Here is a 20,383-nt window from a genome sequence, read left to right as displayed (position 1 = left end):
GTGAGACCGGGGACCTCAGCGGCGGGGGGAGCGACGGGAGCGACAGCGGCGTGGGGAGTGACAGGGGACGGCAGCGGCAAGGGAAGCAATGGGGGTGGCAGTGGCGGGGGCGACAGGGGGGCAGAGGCGTGGAGGCCTTGCCCCGGGCCCGGCCTAGTCACTCGGAGGCCCTGAATGCATTACTACTACTACTTATCATTCTGTAGCGCTACTAGACATACACAGTGAGGAATCCTTTTACTAAGCCGCAGGAAAAGGGGCCCTGCGCTGGTGGCGGGGGACTTTTTCCCATGCTCCAGGGCTCTTTTTCCTGCAGCCATTAAAACCCCCCAAAAAGTGACCACGCGGTGAGATAACTCACCCATTGAGGTGGCGATATAGGCTCCGGCGCTAGCCCGGCAATAACTGTGCAGTGATGCAGGATTACCACCGGGTTACCACGTACTAGCCATCTTCTGGGGGGGAGGGGGGGGTGGAAGGTTCCCCCGGAAATGGCATGCACTTGGGGCGGGACTACTGTCGGCGGCCACAATGGACCGGAAGTAGTCCTGAAAAAATGAGCAGCATGCCGGCGTTGGGTTTACCACCTCAATGACCACCTCAACGACTGCTCCCAACACCCGACTGGCTCCATCAATCGGAAGAGGGATGAATTAAGCAAAAACTGATCTTGGACATACTGTAACTCAGATCGCCAGCACACGGAAAGGCATAATCCAGAGTGCCAGCTTCAAATCAAAAGACACCGATTGACACAGAAAAAAGGTTTTGGAGACATTTTAACTATCAGGGAAGCTGGTTATTTTCTCCCCTAAAGAACAGAATCTATGTCCAGCACCTCAGAGGCAGGAGATAGCCAGAACCTCAGCCCAATTGACAGGAAAAGCTGTAATAGTCAAAGAAGTCTCCTAAAGCTTCTCAGACTTTGCCTCCAATCAGCAGCATTGCGCCCAGAACCGCGGAGCCCCTACTCTTAGAACATCACTCCTAATCATCTGATTGTGAGTAATCTATTTATCTCCAAATTGACACTAAAATGATTACAATCAAATTATTCCTAGCAATTCACTTCCTATCATTGATCCACGTAACATTATCCATCCCACTCGCAGAAAACAACATCATACCTATCCTACAGAATCACCACAGACTGATTAAACACTCCACACCTCACCAAACCGACAACCACCAAAATAAAGGAAGAACACCTACATGTGGACAACATCAACAAAATGGAAAGAAAGGTCACAACAAACACATACCAAATAAGGAAAGACAACTAATAAAAATCCACACATCACCAAATTTAGAAGCCCCACACCAAAACATTCAAGTGGGCTACATTAACGCCAGATCCGTATTAAACAAAACAACAACTATAACAGACTGGATCACATCAGAAAACCTCGACCTACTTTTCATCAACGAAACCTGGATCCACGATCAAAAGGATCCCATAATCCTTGACCTATGTCCCCCAGGTTACAAAATCACCCATTGGACCAGAAAGGAAAAAAGAGGCGGAGGCATAGCACTAATTTACCGCTCCCACTTCACCTCCGAAACCACTGCCGAGTCCATAACCACCCAACTTGAAATAGCCTCAATCAGAATCCACAACAAATCCCTGCTTGATCACCTGAACTACATCCTGTTCTACAGACCACCCGGCAACTGGAACAAAAGCCAGTCTAACTTCATGGACTTCATCTCAACCACTTGTGTAACCAACTCCAACATACTAATACTAGGTGACATAAACCTCCACCTGGAAGACCCAAACTCTACCAACACACAAGAATGCAAGGAATTCCTCCACTCATGGGATCTCAAATGGCCACACATGCAAGCCACCCACATTAAAGGCCATACACTGGACCACTTCTCACACAAACTGTCCACAGACCAAAACATACTAATAACAGATATCAAATGATCAGAAACACCTTGGACCGATCATTACAAAGTAAACCTATCCCTAAACTGGTGGAAGAAGGGATCATACCGTACACAAGAACATACAACCTACAGCACAAGAGGCCAAATAGACCCAAAAGTATTCTGGCAACAGATATATGACAATAAATGGAAAGCGTGATCGGACTCCTTACACTACCTCTCTGACTGGGACAAAAGATGCAGAAGCATACTAGACCAAATAGCACCCTTAAGAACAAGAAAACAAGAAGACAAAACTTGATCCCATGGTTCAACAACGAATTAAAAAAAACTCAAAACAGAAACCAGGAAACTCGAACGAGCATGGAAAAAAATAAAAGATGTACATACACGCAACGCATGGAAACAAATACAAAGAAAATACAAATATGCAATAAGACAGACCAAAAGGTCTTATTACAAAACTAAAATAGGACCAGGGTCCTAATAAAGTCTATTTGGAGTTCTCATTCCATGAGTTCTGACTGGTTTCTTGGATTGGATTTTCTTCCACTCTGCATTTGTTTTCCTTGTTGGATTTGTGGAAGGTGTGAACCCCTTCTTTTTTCTTCAGTGACTTTTGGCTCACCCTTGGTGTCCCATCATGACCTTCCAACCATGGGCAGATGTCCTTAGTTATACAGGAGAAAGACTTAATGGACTTTTACAATCGCAGGTGTAAAATCAGCAAAATTCGCCCGTTTCTCTCTGAGCACACCACCCGAACTCTCATCCACTCTCTCATTACTTCTCGCCTTGACTACTGCAACCTACTTCTCACTGGCCTCCCACTTAACCATCTATCCCCCCTTCAATCCATCCAGAACTCTGCCGCGCGTCTTATCTTCCACATGGACCGATATACTCACATCACCCCTCTCCTCAAGTCACTTCACTGGCTCCCGATCAGATTCCGCATACAATTCAAGCTTCTCCTACTAACCTACAAATGCACTCGATCGGCAGTCCGTCATTACCTCTCTGCCCTCATCTCCACGTACGTTCCTACCCGTAACCTCCACTCACAGGATAAATCCCTCCTATCAGTACCCTTCTCCACCACTGCCAACTCCAGGCTCCGCCCTTCTGTCTCGCCTCATCCTATGCTTGGAATAAACTTCCCGAGCCCATACGCAAAGCCTCCTCCCTCCCCATCTTCAAATCCCTACTCAAAGCCCACCTTTTCACTGCAGCTTTCGGCACATAACCATTTACCTCTTCTCAGGAAACCTAGACTGCCCCATTTGATTGATTGATTGACTGCATACTTGTCCATTAGATTGTAAGCTCCTTTGAGCAGGGACTGTCCTTCTTTGTTAAAATTGTACAGCGCTGCATGACCCTAGTAGCGCTTTAGAAATGTTAAGTAGTAGTAGTATTACTGAGGACGAGGATATCAATGTATCACCAACAGACCGATGGTCTAATGTTATTCAAAAACAGAAGAATTCTATTAAATATGATTTGCATTATTCATTTTTATTAGAGTATTGTAGACAACAAAGGATACCCCGTGGTGTTAGGATCATGAAGGGACCCACTCCTGCTTATAATCGAAAGAGAAAAACGCCTATATTGCGACCCAAATCGGGAGATGGGCGTCTTTCTCCCGTGGGTGCCCAAATCGGTATAATGGAAAGCCGATTTTGGGCGTTTCCAACTGCAATCCGTTGCGGAAACGGGTAAAGTTGACGGGGGCGTGTCGGAGGTGTGGTGAAGGCAGAACTGGGGTGTGGTTATCGGCCGAGGAGAGATGGGCGTCTTTAGCTGATAATCAAAAAAAAGGCGTTTTTACTGCGATTTTGGGTCACTTTTTTGGGACCCTTTTTTTCACGAACAAGTCCCAAAAAAGTGCCCCAACTGACCAGATGACCACTGGAGGGAATCGGGTATCACCTGCCCTGACTCCCCCAGTGGTCACTAACCCCCTCCCACCAAAAGAAACCCACTTTACAAACTTTTTTTGCCAGCCTGTATGCCAGCCTCAAATGCCGTACCCACCTCCATGACAGCAGAATGTGTTCTATCCTCTGACAGCCTTTCCCTGGTTCTGATGTGGGTCTCGGGTGAGTGTGACACCTTTTCTGTTAAGCGCACTGCAGAGTCACATCAGCAATGCATTGTGGTGGGTGTAGGGTATTGGGCTCCGTGATTCCACTAGCTTGTGTGAAATGCTCACGATGTTGGTAGTTGGTAGGCTCTACTCCCATGGTGCTTTTCCCTCTGCTTACTGGGTCAGAGTGTGCCCTGTTTTGTTTCCGGTAGTCCATGAGGTAGTGGCCATTTGTGTAAGACAGTTTTAGATCCCTTTCATGTGTTAGCCACGTTACAGCACTTAGTTCTTACCTTGAATGTTGCTGAAAGAGGGCATTGTACAGCATTCTGCCAGCTCGGACCTACTGCTAATCTCAGTACCAGCGAGACTCGTTGCCAGTGGGGCACAGCAACCTCTGATCTGCAGTTAACTGTGAGTAAAGGTGCTTATTCAAATAAAGGACGTTTTCAGCGAGATTAGTCTTCAGGTGTGAACTGCTCTGCCAAGGTTATACAGCAGCAACAAGTCCTGTCCCTGGAGCACTTTTAGTGGGTACTGCAGTGCACTTCAGGCAGGCAGACCCAGGCCCATCCCCCCCCCCCCCCCACCTGTACACTTGTACAGGGAGGCCTCTGAAACCCACTGTACCCACATGTAGTTGCCCCCTTCACCCCTAAGAGCTATGGCAGTGTTGTACATTTGTCCCTCCCATGACCAAATGGCTTGGATTAGGACGTTTCTGAGCATTATCGCAAAAAAAACAAACCGCCCAGCTCAGAAAGGACCAAATCCATGGGCATTTGGTCCGTTCAAACCGTATTTTCGAAACAAAAGATGGACGCCCATTTTTTTTGAAAATACGGTCTGTCCCGCTTCTTCACGGTCCCGTTTTCGGACATAGACGCCCATGGAGATGGGCGTTCGCGTTCGATTATGCCCCTCCCCATGTGTGTTTTTGGAAGATCCATATTATATATGCAATTTCTAACTTTTGTAATTCCAAATTTTGATTTATACGTATAATTATATACATACATTTTCATTATTTACATTTACATTTGCATTTTTATTTTTATTCTTATTTTTATTTTTAAGTTTTTCAATAATATGCATTATTAGTTTATACACCCACATATATATATATATACCAGTAATACATTAATATTATAGTTCACTATTCAGCTTATAATCGAAAGTGATCGCCGGGCATTTCCCGACACAAATCAGGAGATGGCCGTCGATCTTGGAAAAGCGGCGAAATCGGTATAATCGAAAGCTGCATTTTTGACAGCATCACTGCTTTCCCGTTGCCTCGCCGGCGAAAGTTCAAAGGGGCGTGTCGCCGGCTAAGCGAAGGCAGGACATGGGCAGGCGTGGGCTTGGCTACCAGATGGCCGACTTTCGCCGATAATGGAAAAAAAAAACCTGGCAATAAGCAGTATTTCGCCGGGTTTACTTGGTCCTTTTATTTTCACGACCAAGCCTCAAAAAGGTGCTCGAACTGACCAGATGACCACCGGAGGGAATGGGGGATGACCTCCCCATACTCCCCCAGTGGTCACCAACCCCTTCCCACACTAAAAAATTAAAATTAAAAACCTTTTTTGCCAGCCTGTATGCCAGCCTCAAATGCTGTACCCACCTCCATGACAGCAGAATGTGTTCTATCCTCCGACAGCCTTTCCCTGGTTCTGATGTGGCTCTCGGGTGAGTGTGACACCTTTTCGGTTAGGTGCACTGCAGAGTCACATCAGCAATGCATTGTGGTGGGTGTAGGGTACTGGGCTGTACTCCCATGGTGCTTTTCCCCCTGCTAACTGGGTCAGAGTGTGCCCTGTTTTACTTCCGTTAGTCCATGAGGTAGTGGCCATGTTTGTAAGCCACTTTTAGATCCCTTTCATGTGTTAGCCACGTTAGAGAACTTAGTTATTACCTTGAATGTGGCTGAAAGAGGGCATTGTACACCATTCTGCCAGCTCGGACCTACTGCTAATCTCAGTACCAGGGAGACTCTTTGCCAGTGGGGCACAACCTCTGATCTGCAGTTAACTGTGAGTAAACGTGCTTATTCAAATAAAGGACTTTTTCAAAGAGATTAGTCTTCAGGTGTCAACTGGTGTGCCAAGCTTATACAGCAGCAACAAGTCCTGTCCCTGGAGCACTTTTAGTGGGTACCGCAGTGCACTTAAGGCAGGCGGACCCAGACCCATCCCCCCCTACCTGTAACACTTGTACTGGTAATGGGAGCCCTCCAAAACCCACTGTACCCACATGTCTAGGGTGCCCATTTGGTGTCCTGGCATGTCAGGGGGACGAGTGCGCTACAAATGCTGGCTCCTCCCATGACCAAATGGCTTGGATTTCACCGGGTTGGAGATTGCCAGTATTTATTTCCATTATAGCTGAAAAACAAACCCGGCCATCTCAAACCCGGCGAAATACAAGCCATTTGGCCGGCCTAAACCGTATTATCGAAAAAAAAATGGCCGGCCATCTTTTTCGATAATACGGCTCCGGCCAGCTGTAGCGCCGCTGCCACAATAGATCGCCGGCGACGTTCGATTATGCCCCTCCATGATTAATATATTCCAGCATTTTTGTACTGGTAACAAAAATGGAGCAATGTATGATTAATAAATATATAGAGAGATTTGTAGAGATATTCAGGGGTGGCATAAATGACATTCTCTGTTTGTGAGTTCATCCAAATGCCATAGAGTATGTATACAATTTAAAGATGTTTTAAATTAAATTCATTAGACAGCATATGGACATTTTACATGGCTAATGTTATATTTTCTGTTTTTTTAAACATTAGTTTTTAAATATCAGTTTTTATTTTGTTTGAGACATTGTTTCCTATGTTATGTGTTATGTGTAATATGCTTTTACTTAAGTACATAAGTAATGCCACACTGGGAAAGACCAAGGGTCCATTGAGCCCAGCATCCTGTCCACGACAGCGGCCAATCTAGGCCAAGGGCACCTGGCAAGCTTCCCAAACGTACAAACATTCTATACATGTTATTCCTGGAATTGTGGATTTTTCCCATGTCCATTTAGTAGTGGTTTGTGGACTTGTCCTTTAGGAAACTGTCTAACCCCTTTTTAAACTCTGCTAAGCTAACCGCCTTCACCACGTTCTCCGGCAACGAATTACAGAGTTTAATTATGCGTTGGGTGAAGAAACATATTCTCCGATTTGTTTTAAATTTACTACACTGTAGTTTCATCGCATGCCCCCTAGTCCTAGTATTTTTGGAAAGCGTGAACAGACGCTTCACATCCACCTGTTCCATTCCACTCATTATTTTATATACCTCTATCATGTCTCCCCTCAGCCGTCTCTTCTCCAAGCTGAATAGCCCTAGCCTCCTTAGTCTTTCTTCATAGGGAAGTTGTCCCATCCCCGCTATCATTTTAGTCACCCTTCGCTGCACCTTTTCCAATTGTACTATATCTTTCTTGAGATGCGGCAACCAGAATTGAACACAATACTCAAGGTGCGGTCGCACCATGGAGTGATACAACGGCATTATAACATCCTCACACCTGTTTTCCATATCTTTCCTAATAATAACCAACATTCTATTCGCTTTCCTAGCCGCAGCAGCACACTGAGCAGAAGGTTTCAGTGTATTATCGACGACGACACCCAGCTTCATTTCTTGGTCCGTAACTCCTAACGTGGAACCTTGCATGACGTAGCTATAGTTCGGGTTCTTTTTTCCCCACATGCATCACCTTGCACTTGTTCACATTAAACGTCATCTGCCATTTAGCCGCCCAGTCTCCCAGTCTCGTAAGGTCCTCTTGTAATTTTTCACAATCCTGTGGCGAGTTAACGACTTTGAATAACTTTGTGTCATCAGCAAATTTAATTACCTCGCTAGTTACTTCCATCTCTAAATCATTTATAAATATATTAAAAAGCAGCGGTCCTAGCACAGACCCCCGAGGAACCCCACTAACTACCCTTCTCCATTGTGAATACTGCCCATTTAAGCCCACTCTCTGTTTCCTATCCTTCAACCAGTTTTTAATCCACAATAGGACGTTTCCTCCTATCCCATGACCCTCCAATTTCCTCTGTAGCCTTTCACGAGACAATATTCTCCATGTTGTGTTTAACATGATTTCAATTTTTAATTTTCAACATATATATTATTCTCATTCTATTTTGTATGTTATGTTTTTAGACCCCTGGTGAAGGCTTTATAGCCGAAACACGGACCGTGTAGGTTCCTAATAAAGTCTATTTGGAGTTCTCATTCCGTGAGTTCTGACTGGTTTCTTGGATTGGATTTTCTTCCACTCTGCATTTGTTTTCCTTGTAGAACAAGACCGCCTCTTATACATTTTTCTACACGGCAGATCCAAAAACATAGTAACATAGTAAATGACGGCAGATAAAGACCTGAACGGTCCATCCAGTCTGCCCAGCAAAATAAACTCATTTTACGTGGTATGTGATACTTTATCTGTATACCCGAGTTTGATTTGTCCTTGCCTTTCTCAGGGCACAGACCGTAGAAGTCTGCCCAGCACTCTTCTTGTACTAAAAGTTCTGAAGATTCTGGAATCCTAAAGAGTTACAAGATTCCGGAATCCCAATTAGTGGCAACATTCCATGTAGAACCCCAAAGAGTAACATAGTAACATTAGTAAATGACAGCAGATAAAGACCTGAACGGTCCATCCAGTCTGCCCAACAAAATAAACTCATTTTACGTGGTATGTGATACTTTATCTGTATACCCGAGTTTGATTTGTCACTGCCTTTCTCATGTAGAGAGCTAGGTTATTGTGGCTCAAGCTGTTTCATTCCCTACCTCTGAAGATTCTAATACAGTTTCTTTAACTGATATATGGAAGACTAGTAAAAAAAAGGCCCTCGTTTCTCACACAAATGAAGTTGAGCGGCTGAATCCAGTTCGGATTCAGCCGCTCACGTCGGCCACGGCGGACGAAGAACTTGAAAGACGTCACCTCGGGTTGGCTAGCGGGGGTTGGGGTCCCCCGCCAGCTGAAGAAATATTTTTAAAGGCGCAGGCGGACCTCGGCGCAAAAGTAAGAAACGGCAGCGGGGGAGGGCTGGCAGCGGGAGGGGGCCAGGGTGAAATCTGCGGGGGCCCAGGCCCCTGTGGCCCCACGCAGGTACGCCCCTGCCTGCACCTTTGTAAAAGAGCCGCTGAGAGACAGAGAGAGAAGAGGAAATACTTTTAAAACTAACAAGAGGAAATACAAGTACAAAACGCTTCCTTTTAAAGAAATTTAAATATATATGAAAAATGATTAAAAATAGTTTATGTAGATACAATAAAGTAATTGACCTATGAGGAGGCAGGTGAACCACGGATCGAGTGGTCCGTGTGAAAAGAGTTGCAGCTAAGGTGAAAATAACATTTTAAAAGCTGAGCTCAATCTTCATACAGCAGCAACAAAAAAATGAGAAAATAAAAAGTCGTTCTCACTGGAAAACAAGAGTGGATATAACTGAGAAAGCACAAAATAGGCATTCATGGGACTCAGCCTCAACCTTATTAGTGGGGTTGTTATGACTTCATAACACAGGTATCCTGAACCACAACCAAAAGCAAAATGAAGCTGGAATTTCCCATAGGAAAATGGATCTGGGGAGCAGTGGCATAGGAAGGGGGGGTGGGGGGGGCGGTCCGCCCCGGGTGCACGCCTCTGGGGGGTGTCGGCTCCACGGTGGTGCACTGCCCTCTCTGCCCCGGAACAGGTTACTTCCTGTTCCAGGACAAAGAGAGCAGTGAACCAGCTCGGAGCCGACACACCCCAGCAACGTGCCCTCCCGTCCGTCCCTCGCCGCAGGTATGCGCTCTGGGAGGGGGGAGGTATGTACTCTGGGGGGGGGGTGCTCCAGCGGGAGGAGGGTGCGCCGTGCTGCACCCGGGGGGGGGTGCGCAGCGGCGACCCGCCCCGGGTGTCAGCTCCCCTCGCTACGGCTCTGCTGGGGAGATAGATTTAGTACTGCGTTTCAATTGCATGACTATAGATACATACTTACTGCGAGGTGTAGCTTCACACATCTCGTTATAAAATCCACAGTCTGGTCTGTCTTTGGGAAGAAAACCTCCTGCCCATTTGATGTGTGCAAATTGTCCGGTAGAGCTACAAATACAGAGAATATGTTGTTACACTTTATTGTCCAGTTAAGACACTTGGGGAACCTTTGACTAAGATGCGTGGAGGGGCAAAATTGAACGCGAACGCCCTTCTCCATGAGCGTCAAATGTCCGCGAACGGGTACGTGAAGGGGCGGGACAGACTGTATTTTCGAAGAAATAGGCGCCCATCTTTTTTTTCGATAATACGGTTTGTGCCCGGCAAATGCATCGGATTTGTGTGGATTTGAGCTGGGAGGTATCGTTTTTCAGCGATAATGGAAATCGAAGGCGCCCAGCTCAGAAACAAACAAATCCAAGGCATTTGGTCGTGGGAGGGACCAGGATTCGTAGTGCACTGGTCCCCCTCACATGCCAGGACATCAACCGGGCACCCTAGGGGGCACTTGTAACAATTAGAAAAAAAATTTAAATACCTCCCAAGTCCATAGCTCCCATCCCTTGGGTGCTGAGCCCCCTCAAATCCCCCCCAAAACCCACTGCCCACAACTCTACACCATTAACATAGCACTTATGGCTGATGGGGGGCACCTACATGTGGGTTTTGGGGGCGGTTTGGAGGGCTCCCATTTACCATCACAAGTGTAATAGGTAGGGGGGGGGGGTGGGCCTGGGTCCACCTGGGTGAAATCCACTGCACCCACTAACAACTGCTCCAGGGACCTGCATACTGCTGTGATGGAGCTGGGTATGACATTTGAGGCTGGCATACAGGCTGGCCAAAAAAGTTGTTAAAGTTGTTTTTTTTTATGTTGGGAGGGGGTTAGTGACCACTGGGGGAGTCAGGGGTGATCATCCCCGATTCCCTTCGGTGGTCATGTGGTCATTTAGGGCACTTTTTTGGGACTTGTTCGTGAAAAAAAAGGGTCCAATAAAAATGACCCAAATTCGCGCTAAAAACGCCTTTCTTTTTTCCATTATCGGCCGAAGGCGCCCATCTCTCCTTGGCCGATAAACACACCCCAGTTCCGCCTTCACCACGCCTCCGACACGCCCCGTCAACTTTGCACATTTCCGCAACAGATTGCAGTTGAAGACGCCCAAAATCGGCTTTCGATTATACCAATTTGGGCGCCTTTGCGAGATGGGCGCCTATCTCCCAATTTGGGTCGAAATCTGGCGGATAGGCACCTACATGCACCCAACGCACATCAATTTGGAGTTACCACCCGGCTACCGCATGGCCCTTGCGGAAAACTATTTTGATTTTCTGGTGCGCGGTAGAAGCCGAGCGGCAATCGTCATTCTACATGCGTAGACGATTACCACATGGTTAACGCATGAGACCTTACCACTAAGTCAATGGCTGGCGGTAAGGTCTCAGACCCAAAATGGACACTCACCAATTTTTATTTTGCCGCTCATCCATTTTCGGCAAAAATTATTTTAAAAAAGGCCTTTTTTACAGGCACGCTGAAAAATGAATCTGCGCACGCCCAAAACATGCGCTTACACTGCTGCAGCCCATTTTTTTGGGTGCACCTTAGTAAAAGGACCCCTTATTATATTACACATTTTTTTTTCTTTCTCCGCTTAAAAATGGTCCCGATTATATAAATTCATTCATATATGAAATTGGAGAGACTGAAGGATCTTTCTGTTCGGCTGAGAGCACATTCTAACTGGCGATAAAGATTCTTATGGCCACAGTGTTAACTCTTCACCTCCCCTCACATTCGTATATCCAGGATTGAAGAAATAGCTGTTGCACAAAGTCCATTTCAATCAAAATCGTTGTCTGGTATTTAGGATGGATCATTGTGGTATGTCTTCTAGAACAGGTTGGTCTTTATTTTATTTATTTTTATTTATTTGTAGCATTTGTATCCCACATTTTCCCACCAATTTGCAGGCTCAATGTGGCTTACATTTGCCGTAATGGCGGTTGCCATTTCCGGGTAACAGAATTACAAATGGTATTGCGTTAAGGTGCATACATACATGGTAACATACATGGAACACAACATACATGGAACAGATCATGGTATATATATACCATGTGCGTACATACATGGTAAAGAAGAATACATTATGGTATTGCATGAAGGTTCCTGAGTAATAATTGGATTATAACATACATTAGGTCATCGACTATGGAGAGACCATATTCGACATAAGGATTGAAGTGGTAGTGCTTGTTCACTAATAGCAAAGAGGTTAATCAGTCAAGTGATAAGATTTCGTTTGTGTCTAGTAATTTTCGGAAGGTTGTTAAGTCGGCATTGTTTTTATGGCATTTGTTAGTGCATTTCATAGTTGCGTGCTGATGTAGGAGAAGCTGGATGCATACGTTGATTTATATTTAAGTCCTTTGCAGCTGGGGTAGTGGAGGTTCAAGAATGTGCGTGCTGACCTTTTTGTGTTTCTGGTTGGTAAGTCTATGAGGTCTGACATATATGCTGGGGCTTCGCCGTGAATGATTTTTATGGCCATATGAAGTTATGCACTCAACTGACCTCACTAAGCCATTGTGACATCACTAATGAGGTTGGCTCTTATTGGTGGAATGAGCCACTATGACATCACAATAGGTTAAATCACTGCTCTATGTAATAAAACTGAGCCAAGTAGAGGACATAAGTACATAAGTAATGCCACATTGGGGAAAGACCAAGGGTCCATCGAGCCCAGCATCCTGTCCACGACAGTGGCCAATCCAGGCCAAGGGCACCTGGTGAGCTTCCCAAACGTACAAACATTCTATACGTGTTATTCCCGGAATTGTGCATTTTTCCCAACTGAAACCTGGTGTCATCCTCCTACTTACATTAGGTGCAAGATCAGTCATATTGTATAACACGGCATGCAAATTCTAGGAATGCCTCTGTCTGCCCATGCTCCTCCCATGGCCACACCCCCTTTTTGGACCACGCTTAAGAATTTATGCTTGCACCTTTATAGAATACCGACTAGGAAGATGCATGTGTAAATTAAAATTGTTGCCAACTGGCGCCAATAATTGACAGCACCCAGTCATTGCCAATTAACTGCTCATTTGCCAATTAAGTTGTGCGTGGAATTGTAGAATAAGCTCCATGTGCACCAAATTTCAGTGTGCAGTTTTGGGCGCCATACATAGAATCTGGGGGTCAGTGTGCAAAGTTGTGTGTGTGCAAGTTACAGACTTATTGGTGGAATGAGCCACTATGACATCACAATAGGTTAAATCACTGCTCTATGTAATAAAAGTGAGCCAAGTAGAGGACATAAGTACATAAGTAATGCCACACTGGGGAAAGACCAAGGGTCCATCGAGCCCAGCATCTTGTCCACGACAGCAGCCAATCCAGGCCAAGGGCACCTGGCAAGCTTCCCAAACGTAAAAACATTCTATACATGTAATTCCTGGAATTGTGGATTTTTCCCAAGTCCATTTAGTAGTGGTTTATGGACTTGTCCTTTAGGAAACCGTCTAACCCCTTTTTAAACTCTGCTAAGCTAACCACCTTCACCATGTTCTCCGGCAACGAATTACAGAGTTCAATTATGCGTTGGATGAAGAAACATTTTCTCCTATTTGATTTAAATTTACTACACTGTAGTTTCATTGCATGCCCCCTGTGTAGTTTCATCACATGCCCCCTGTGTAGTTTCATCACATGCCCCCTCTGTAGTTTCATCGCATGCCCCCTAGTCCTAGTATTTTTGGAAAGCGTGAACAGACGCTTCACATCCACCTGTTCCACTTCTCTCATTATTTTATATACCTCTATCATGTCTCCCCTCAGCCGTCTCTTCTCCAAGCTGAAAAGCCCTAGCCTCCTTAGTCTTTCTTCATAGCTGTGTTCTGGAATGATTGAAGTTTCTTTAGTTTGTGACGAGGTAAACAACATTGCAATAGTCAAAACGGATGGTTAAAAAAGAAAGGATTAATGCATGGAATTGTGGAGTGTCAAGAGGTGATGAATTGTTCGTAGTTGGCGGAAAACTAAGAAACTAACTTTAGTCGTGTGAGATTTGTGGCAGAAAGGAGAGAGAGGAATCAAGGATAATACCTAAATAATGAAAGGTAGATACTGGTGTAATAGAAGTGCCAAACAGAATAATGAGGGATGGAGGAGGGAGAGATGTACCAGAAAACCAACAGGCTATAGTTTTATAGGGATAGAATCAGGGCTTAGCGTGTCATAATGCAGGACTTTCCTGGGTACTATATTAGACCTCTCCTCAAGTCACTTCACTGGCTTCCACATACAGTTCAAACTCCTCTTATTGACCTATAAGTGCATTCACTCTGCAGCTCCTCAGTACCTCTCCACTCTCATCTCTCCCTACATTCCTCCCCGGGAACTCCGTTCACTGGGTAAATCTCTCTTATCTGCACCCTTCTCCTCCACTGCTAACTCCAGACTCCATTCCTTTTATCTTGCTGCACCATATGCCTGGAATAGACTTCCTGAGCCGGTACATCAAGCTCCATCTCTGACCGTCTTCAAATCTAAGCTAAAAGCCCTCCTTTTTGATGCTGCTTTTAGCTCCTAACCCTTATTCACTTGTTCAGAACCCTTATTTTATCATCCTGACTTTAATATTCCCTTATCTCTTGTTTGTCCTGTTTGTCTGTCCTAATTAGATTGTAAGCTCTGTCGAGTAGGGACTGTCTCTTCATGTTCAAGTGTACAGCGCTGCGTACGTCTAGTACCGCTTTAGAAATGATAAGTAGTAGTAGTAGAAGTAAAAGAATCAACGCAGCAGTATTTAAGGCATTTTCATGAGTTTGCTGGTACCACATTAATGTTTCCATTAGCATGCAGAACATGCAAAAAATTAATGCAGGAACAGTTACCGCCTCCAATTTGGGAGGTTCTGTGCTCTCGCATTAATTCACATTAGTACTTCTACTACTACTTAACATTTCTAGAGCGCTACTAGGGTTACGCAGCGCTGTACAGTTTAACAAAGAAGGACAGTCCCTGCTCGAAGGAGCTTACAATCTAAAGGACGAAATGTCAAGTTGGGGCAGTCAAGATTTCCTGAATAGAGGTGTAGTAGTTAGGTGCCGAAGGCGACATTGAAGAGGTGGGCTTTGAGCAAGGATTTGAAGATAGGCAGGGAGGGGGCCTGGCGTATGGGCTCAGGGAGCTTATTCCAAGCATGGGGTGAGGCGAGGCAGAAAGGGCGGAGCCTGGAGTTGGTGATGGTGGAGAAGGGTACTGAGAGGAGGGATTTGTCTTGAGAGCAGAGGTTACGGATAGGAACGTAGGGGGAGATGAGGGTAGAGAGGTAGTGAGGGGTTGCAGATCGAGTGCATTTGTAGGTTACTAGGAGAAGCTTGAACTGTATGCGGTACCTGATCGGAAGCCAGTGAAGTGACTTGAGGAGAGGGGTGATATGAGTATATCGGTCCAGGCGGAAGATAAGACGTGCAGCCGAGTTCTGAAAGGACTGAAGGGGGGATAGATGGCTAAGTGGGAGGCCAGTGAGGAGTAGGTTGCAGTAGCCACATATCCCCGAATTCTATATAGGATGCAGCAAGTAGTGCATGTTAAATTGTGTTGCGTGACCAATTTACATGCGCTACTCAATTGAGTAATGAGCCAATTAGTGATTATTGGCTGATAACAACCAATTATCATTACTAATTGGCAATAATTGGAATTTACACACGCACCATGGGAGGATTGTAGGTGTGTCAGGGGCATCAATCAAATTTCCTGTGCCTGGTAATAGAATTCAGGGCAATGCGTGCACATTTAGGAGCGAGAATTTACATCAGGTTTTCATTGACATAAATGGCCATGCCTAAATGTACTCTCGTTCCCCCAGCCTATGCGCTATTCGCGTCTTACTATAGATGCAGATTATAGAATAGTGCTATGTGAGCAGGGCCGCCGAGATACTAGGCCAGGCCCGGGGCAAGGCCGCCCTGCCTCTGCCCCCCGCTGCCCCGCCTCCGCCCTCCCCCGCTGCTGCCACCCCCCGTCGCTTCCCCCACCGCTGCAGTCCGTGGTCTCACCTGCCTGCCTCCACGGCTCCGGGCCCCCTTCATTCAAAGCGGGAGTTGCAGATCGCGTCTCTTCTGGCGTTCCCTCCCTGTGTCCCGCCCTCGCGGAAACCGGAAGTTACATCAGATGAGGGCAGGGCACAGGGAGGGAAGGTCAGAAGAGATGAGATCTGCAACTGCCGCTTTGAATGAAAGGGGCCCGGAGCCGTGGAGGCAGGCAGGCAGGTGAGACCGGGGACTGCAGCGCTGGCGGCCTGACCCCGGCGCCGGGCCCCACTTGGAGGCCCGGGCCCTGGGAATTTTGCCCCCCTTCTCCCCCCTCTTGGCGGCCCTGTATGTGAGTTATTCCAACACGCCTACATTTTGGCTGCAATTTACTGAATCTAGTCCATAGTGTGTTAATGCGAACATAAGAGCTGGTAAATGCTTCCACAGCCATTCTCCACCCATGATACACCCCCTCTAAAAAATAATTGGAATAAAACAGTTAACATGCACTCAGGGGTCCTTTTGCAAAGGCGCGCTGAAAAATGGCTTGCGGTAGTGTAGGCGTGAGTTTTGAGCACATGCCGATCCATTTTTTTAGCGCGCCTGTAAAAAAGGCCTTTTAAAGATTTTTGCCGAAAATGGGCGTGCAGCAAAATGAAAATTGCCGTGAGTCCATTTTAGCTCTGAGACCTTACCGCCAGCCATTGACCTAGCGGTACACACTCACGTGGTAACCGGGCGGTAATGACCTACGTGCACCAAATGCCACAGATGCGCATATCAGATGAGCGCCAAAAATGAAATTACCGCAAGAGCCACGCAGTAGTCGGGCGGTAACTCCATTTTGGCGCATAGATGCTTGCGCGGTTTAGTAAAAGGACCTCTCAGTGCACTCTAAAGGCAACATACTACAATTGCTTTAACGCGTCTTAATGATTAACGTCCTTTCGTGAAAGGACCCCTAAGTTAGACACCTAAACAACCCTTTGAAAACATGACACCTGTGTGCCAACTTCTAGTGAACCATATAGGTCCTGGAGAAAAGGTGAAGTCTTCGCAGTTTGAGTTACCTAATGTTTGACCAACACAAGTTCGGTGCGTTCTCGCTGTGCATTTGTGATTCACAGAAAATCAAGTGTAATCCATTTTGCTATTCACGGGCATTTTCACTTATTCATACCCTGAACAGTGTAGTGCAAGTGTAAATGAAAGTGTGTTCCCATGACGAAGAAGATGCTCATACAGCCGGTCACGAGTATTGTTACCCCAAAAACCTGTATAAACTGTTCTTTTACAATAAAAAGCGTATAAAATACATTTATAAAATGCGCAATTACTCTTTTGGTCTCTTTTGTATTCTTACAAGCTAAAGAAGATTGTTCATTAGGTCTGGGAATGCTGCGTTTTATAGTGGTAAACTTCTAATGTTTCCCGATGTATCTAAATGGACTCAGCTGAGAAGGAAAAAAAAACGTTGTCCGTGCGCCAATTAGTTTTTGCTTTGGGGGCATCCTTTCAACTGCATTTTCCCTGCAACTACTACTACCACTATTTAGCATTTCTATAGCGCTACAAGGCGTACGCAGCGCTGCACAAACATGGAAGAAAGACAGTCCCTGCTCAAAGAGCTTACAATCTAATAGACAAAAAATAAAGTAATCAAATCAATTAATGTGAATGGGAAGGAAGAGAGGAGGGTAGGTGGAGGCGAGTGGTTACAAGTGGTTACGAGTCAAAAGCAATGTTAAAGAGGTGGGCTTTCAGTCTAGATTTAAAGGTGGCCAAGGATGGGGCAAGATGTAGGGGCTCAGGAAATTTATTCCAGGCATAGGGTGCAGCGAGACAGAAGGCGCGAAGTCTGGAGTTGGCAGTAGTGGAGAAGGGAACAGATAAGAAGGATTTATCCATGGAGCGGAGTGCACGGGAAGGGGTGTAGGGAAGGACGAGTGTGGAGAGATACTGGGGAGCAGCAGAGTGAGTACATTTATAGGTTAGTAGAAGAAGTTTGAACAGGATGCGAAAACGGATAGGGAGCCAGTGAAGGGTCTTGAGGAGAGGGGTAGTATGAGTAAAGCGACCCTGGCGGAAGATGAGACGGGCAGCAGAGTTTTGAACCGACTGGAGAGGGGAGAGGTGACTAAGTGGGAGGCCAGCAAGAAGCAGATTGCAGTAGTCTAAACGAGAGGTGACAAGGGTGTGGATGAGGGTTTTGGTAGAGTGCTCGGAAAGAAAGGGGCGGATTTTACGGATGTTGTAAAGAAAGAAACGACAGGTCTTGGCGGTCTGCTGGATATGAGCAGAGAAGGAGAGAGAAGAGTCAAAGATGACCCCAAGGTTTCGAGCTGAGGAGACAGGGAGAATGAGAGAGCCATCAACAGAAATAGAAAACGGGGGGAGCGGGGAGGTGGGTTTGGGGGGGAAAATGAGAAGCTCGGTTTTGGTCATATTTAATTTCAGTCTAGATTTAAAGGTGGCCAAGGATGGGGCAAGACGTAGGGGCTCAGGAAGTTTATTCCAGGCGTAGGGTGCAGCGAGACAGAAGGCGCGAAGTCTGGAGTTGGCAGTAGTGGAGAAGGGAACAGATAAGAAGGATTTATCCATGGAGCGGAGTGCACGGGAAGGGGTGTAGGGAAGGACGAGTGTGGAGAGATACTGGGGAGCAGCAGAGTGAATACATTTATAGGTTAGTAGAAGAAGTTTGAACAGGATGCGAAAACGGATAGGGAGCCAGTGAAGGGTCTTGAGGAGAGGGGTAGTATGAGTAAAGCGACCCTGGCGGAAGACGAGACGGGCTTACTTTCCTATCAAAATGTTACTGTATACCGCCGTGAGTGAATTCCTTCAAAAAGGCGGTAAATAAATCCTAATAAATAAACTATGGGGATAATTCCTTGGGGTTTTTTTCTTTTTCTTTGTTCTTCAATTTCCTATGGAGGTTTCCTTTAGGATCCTCTCCTTATGTGGACTGTATTGGGTGCCTTATAGTTGATAATACTTTCCTTGTTGCTATTTCTGGATTTCTGATCAAAGCAATATCTTTGATGTATAATATGAAATGATATACATAAAATCATTTTTTTAAAATGCACAATATAATAAGTAAGCTGTTCTTTACAAGAAGGGTACACGAAATGATGAGTTTATGTTAGGTAGCAAATATGTACACTGAACAGGATGGCACAGGACCCTCACCCCCTTTTCCCCGTAGGATGAATGGTTCCGTATTCACATTTTTGGTATTCACAGGGTTTTCTAGCAGGGGCGTAGCCAGACACCCAATTTTGGGTGGGCACAAGAACCCCACCCCATCCCATAGGTGATCCCATCCCTCTCGCCTGCATGCCATATGGTCTCTCAAATATCCCTCCTCTCCTGCGCACCTTTTAAATTTCAGATTCTCAGTGAGGAGCAACTAATACACACTACTCATGTAGGCCCCACATCCTTCCCACCGATGCAGCTTCCTGTTTCCGCATAGGCGGGAATACGTCAGAGGGAAGGCTGTGGGGCCGGTGTAAGCAGTATGTATCAGTCGCTGCTTCCTGCAGGCGAAGATCTGCTATTTATAAGGTACACAGGAGGTACAGTTGGAAGTTTTCAGCTTGGGAATCTCTGCCGGCCACATCATAGGTGTGCTGCTACTAGTGGGCCTGAGCTCAAAGTTGGTGGGCCTGGGCCCACCCAAGCCCACCCTTGGCTACGCCACTGTTTTCTAGGAACCTAACCCCAACGAATAGCGAGAACAGACAGTATTATCCAACGATGATGTCATATATGAATGTTTGAGACCACACGGGTCCCTCAGGCCTATGCTCTACTGCTTTGCTCCAGAATTTTGCCGTTCACATAACACAAACCCCCCTGTTTGCTAAAGCTTACCTTGAGTTATCTGCAGAAGGGCCCATTTTATTCCTATGGGCCCTGCTGCAGATAACTCGAGCTAAGCGTCAGTAAACAACCCCCCCCCCCCCCCCCTAAATCTTTGAATCATTTAAAATAAACTTTTCTGGCTTTTGATACAAAAATGAAGGGCAAAAAAGTGGAATATGTTTGGATAGTTTACAAAAGCAGTAACTATTTTTCATGCTTTTCATTGTCATTAACTCTAGGAGATATTCAAGCCATTTTTTAAATGAAAATGAGGTGGACTTAAGATTCTTTCCCCAGCTTAAAAAGTCACCAAACACAATAGCTGCCACAGGGATTCCCATTTGGTCACAGCAGCAGGTGTGACCTTGTCCAATACGCTCCACTGTAGTCAATCAGGAAGCATTGGTGATTCAAGCATTCCCTGAGCAGTGGCGTAGCCACAGGTGGGCCTGGGTG

The 20,383-nt window shown here is 46.0% G+C and overlaps 1 protein-coding gene across 1 annotated transcript in view; it reads right to left on the bottom strand.

Moving 5' to 3' along the window:
* The window catches only part of LOC115471045 (guanylate cyclase 2G-like), a 108,471-nt gene that overhangs the window by 56,124 nt on the left and 31,964 nt on the right, over window positions 1–20,383 (bottom strand). The window contains exon 7 of the mRNA XM_030204713.1: window positions 10,008–10,111. Within this exon, the coding sequence (XP_030060573.1) occupies window positions 10,008–10,111 (104 nt within the window). The remainder of the gene's footprint in view (window positions 1–10,007; window positions 10,112–20,383) is intronic.

The sequence above is a fragment of the Microcaecilia unicolor genome, chromosome 5, assembly GCF_901765095.1.
Source record: "Microcaecilia unicolor chromosome 5, aMicUni1.1, whole genome shotgun sequence".
Lineage (NCBI taxonomy): Eukaryota > Metazoa > Chordata > Amphibia > Gymnophiona > Siphonopidae > Microcaecilia > Microcaecilia unicolor.
The sequence above is the reverse complement of the archived record's forward strand: the minus strand, read 5'-3'. Positions and strand labels throughout refer to the sequence as shown.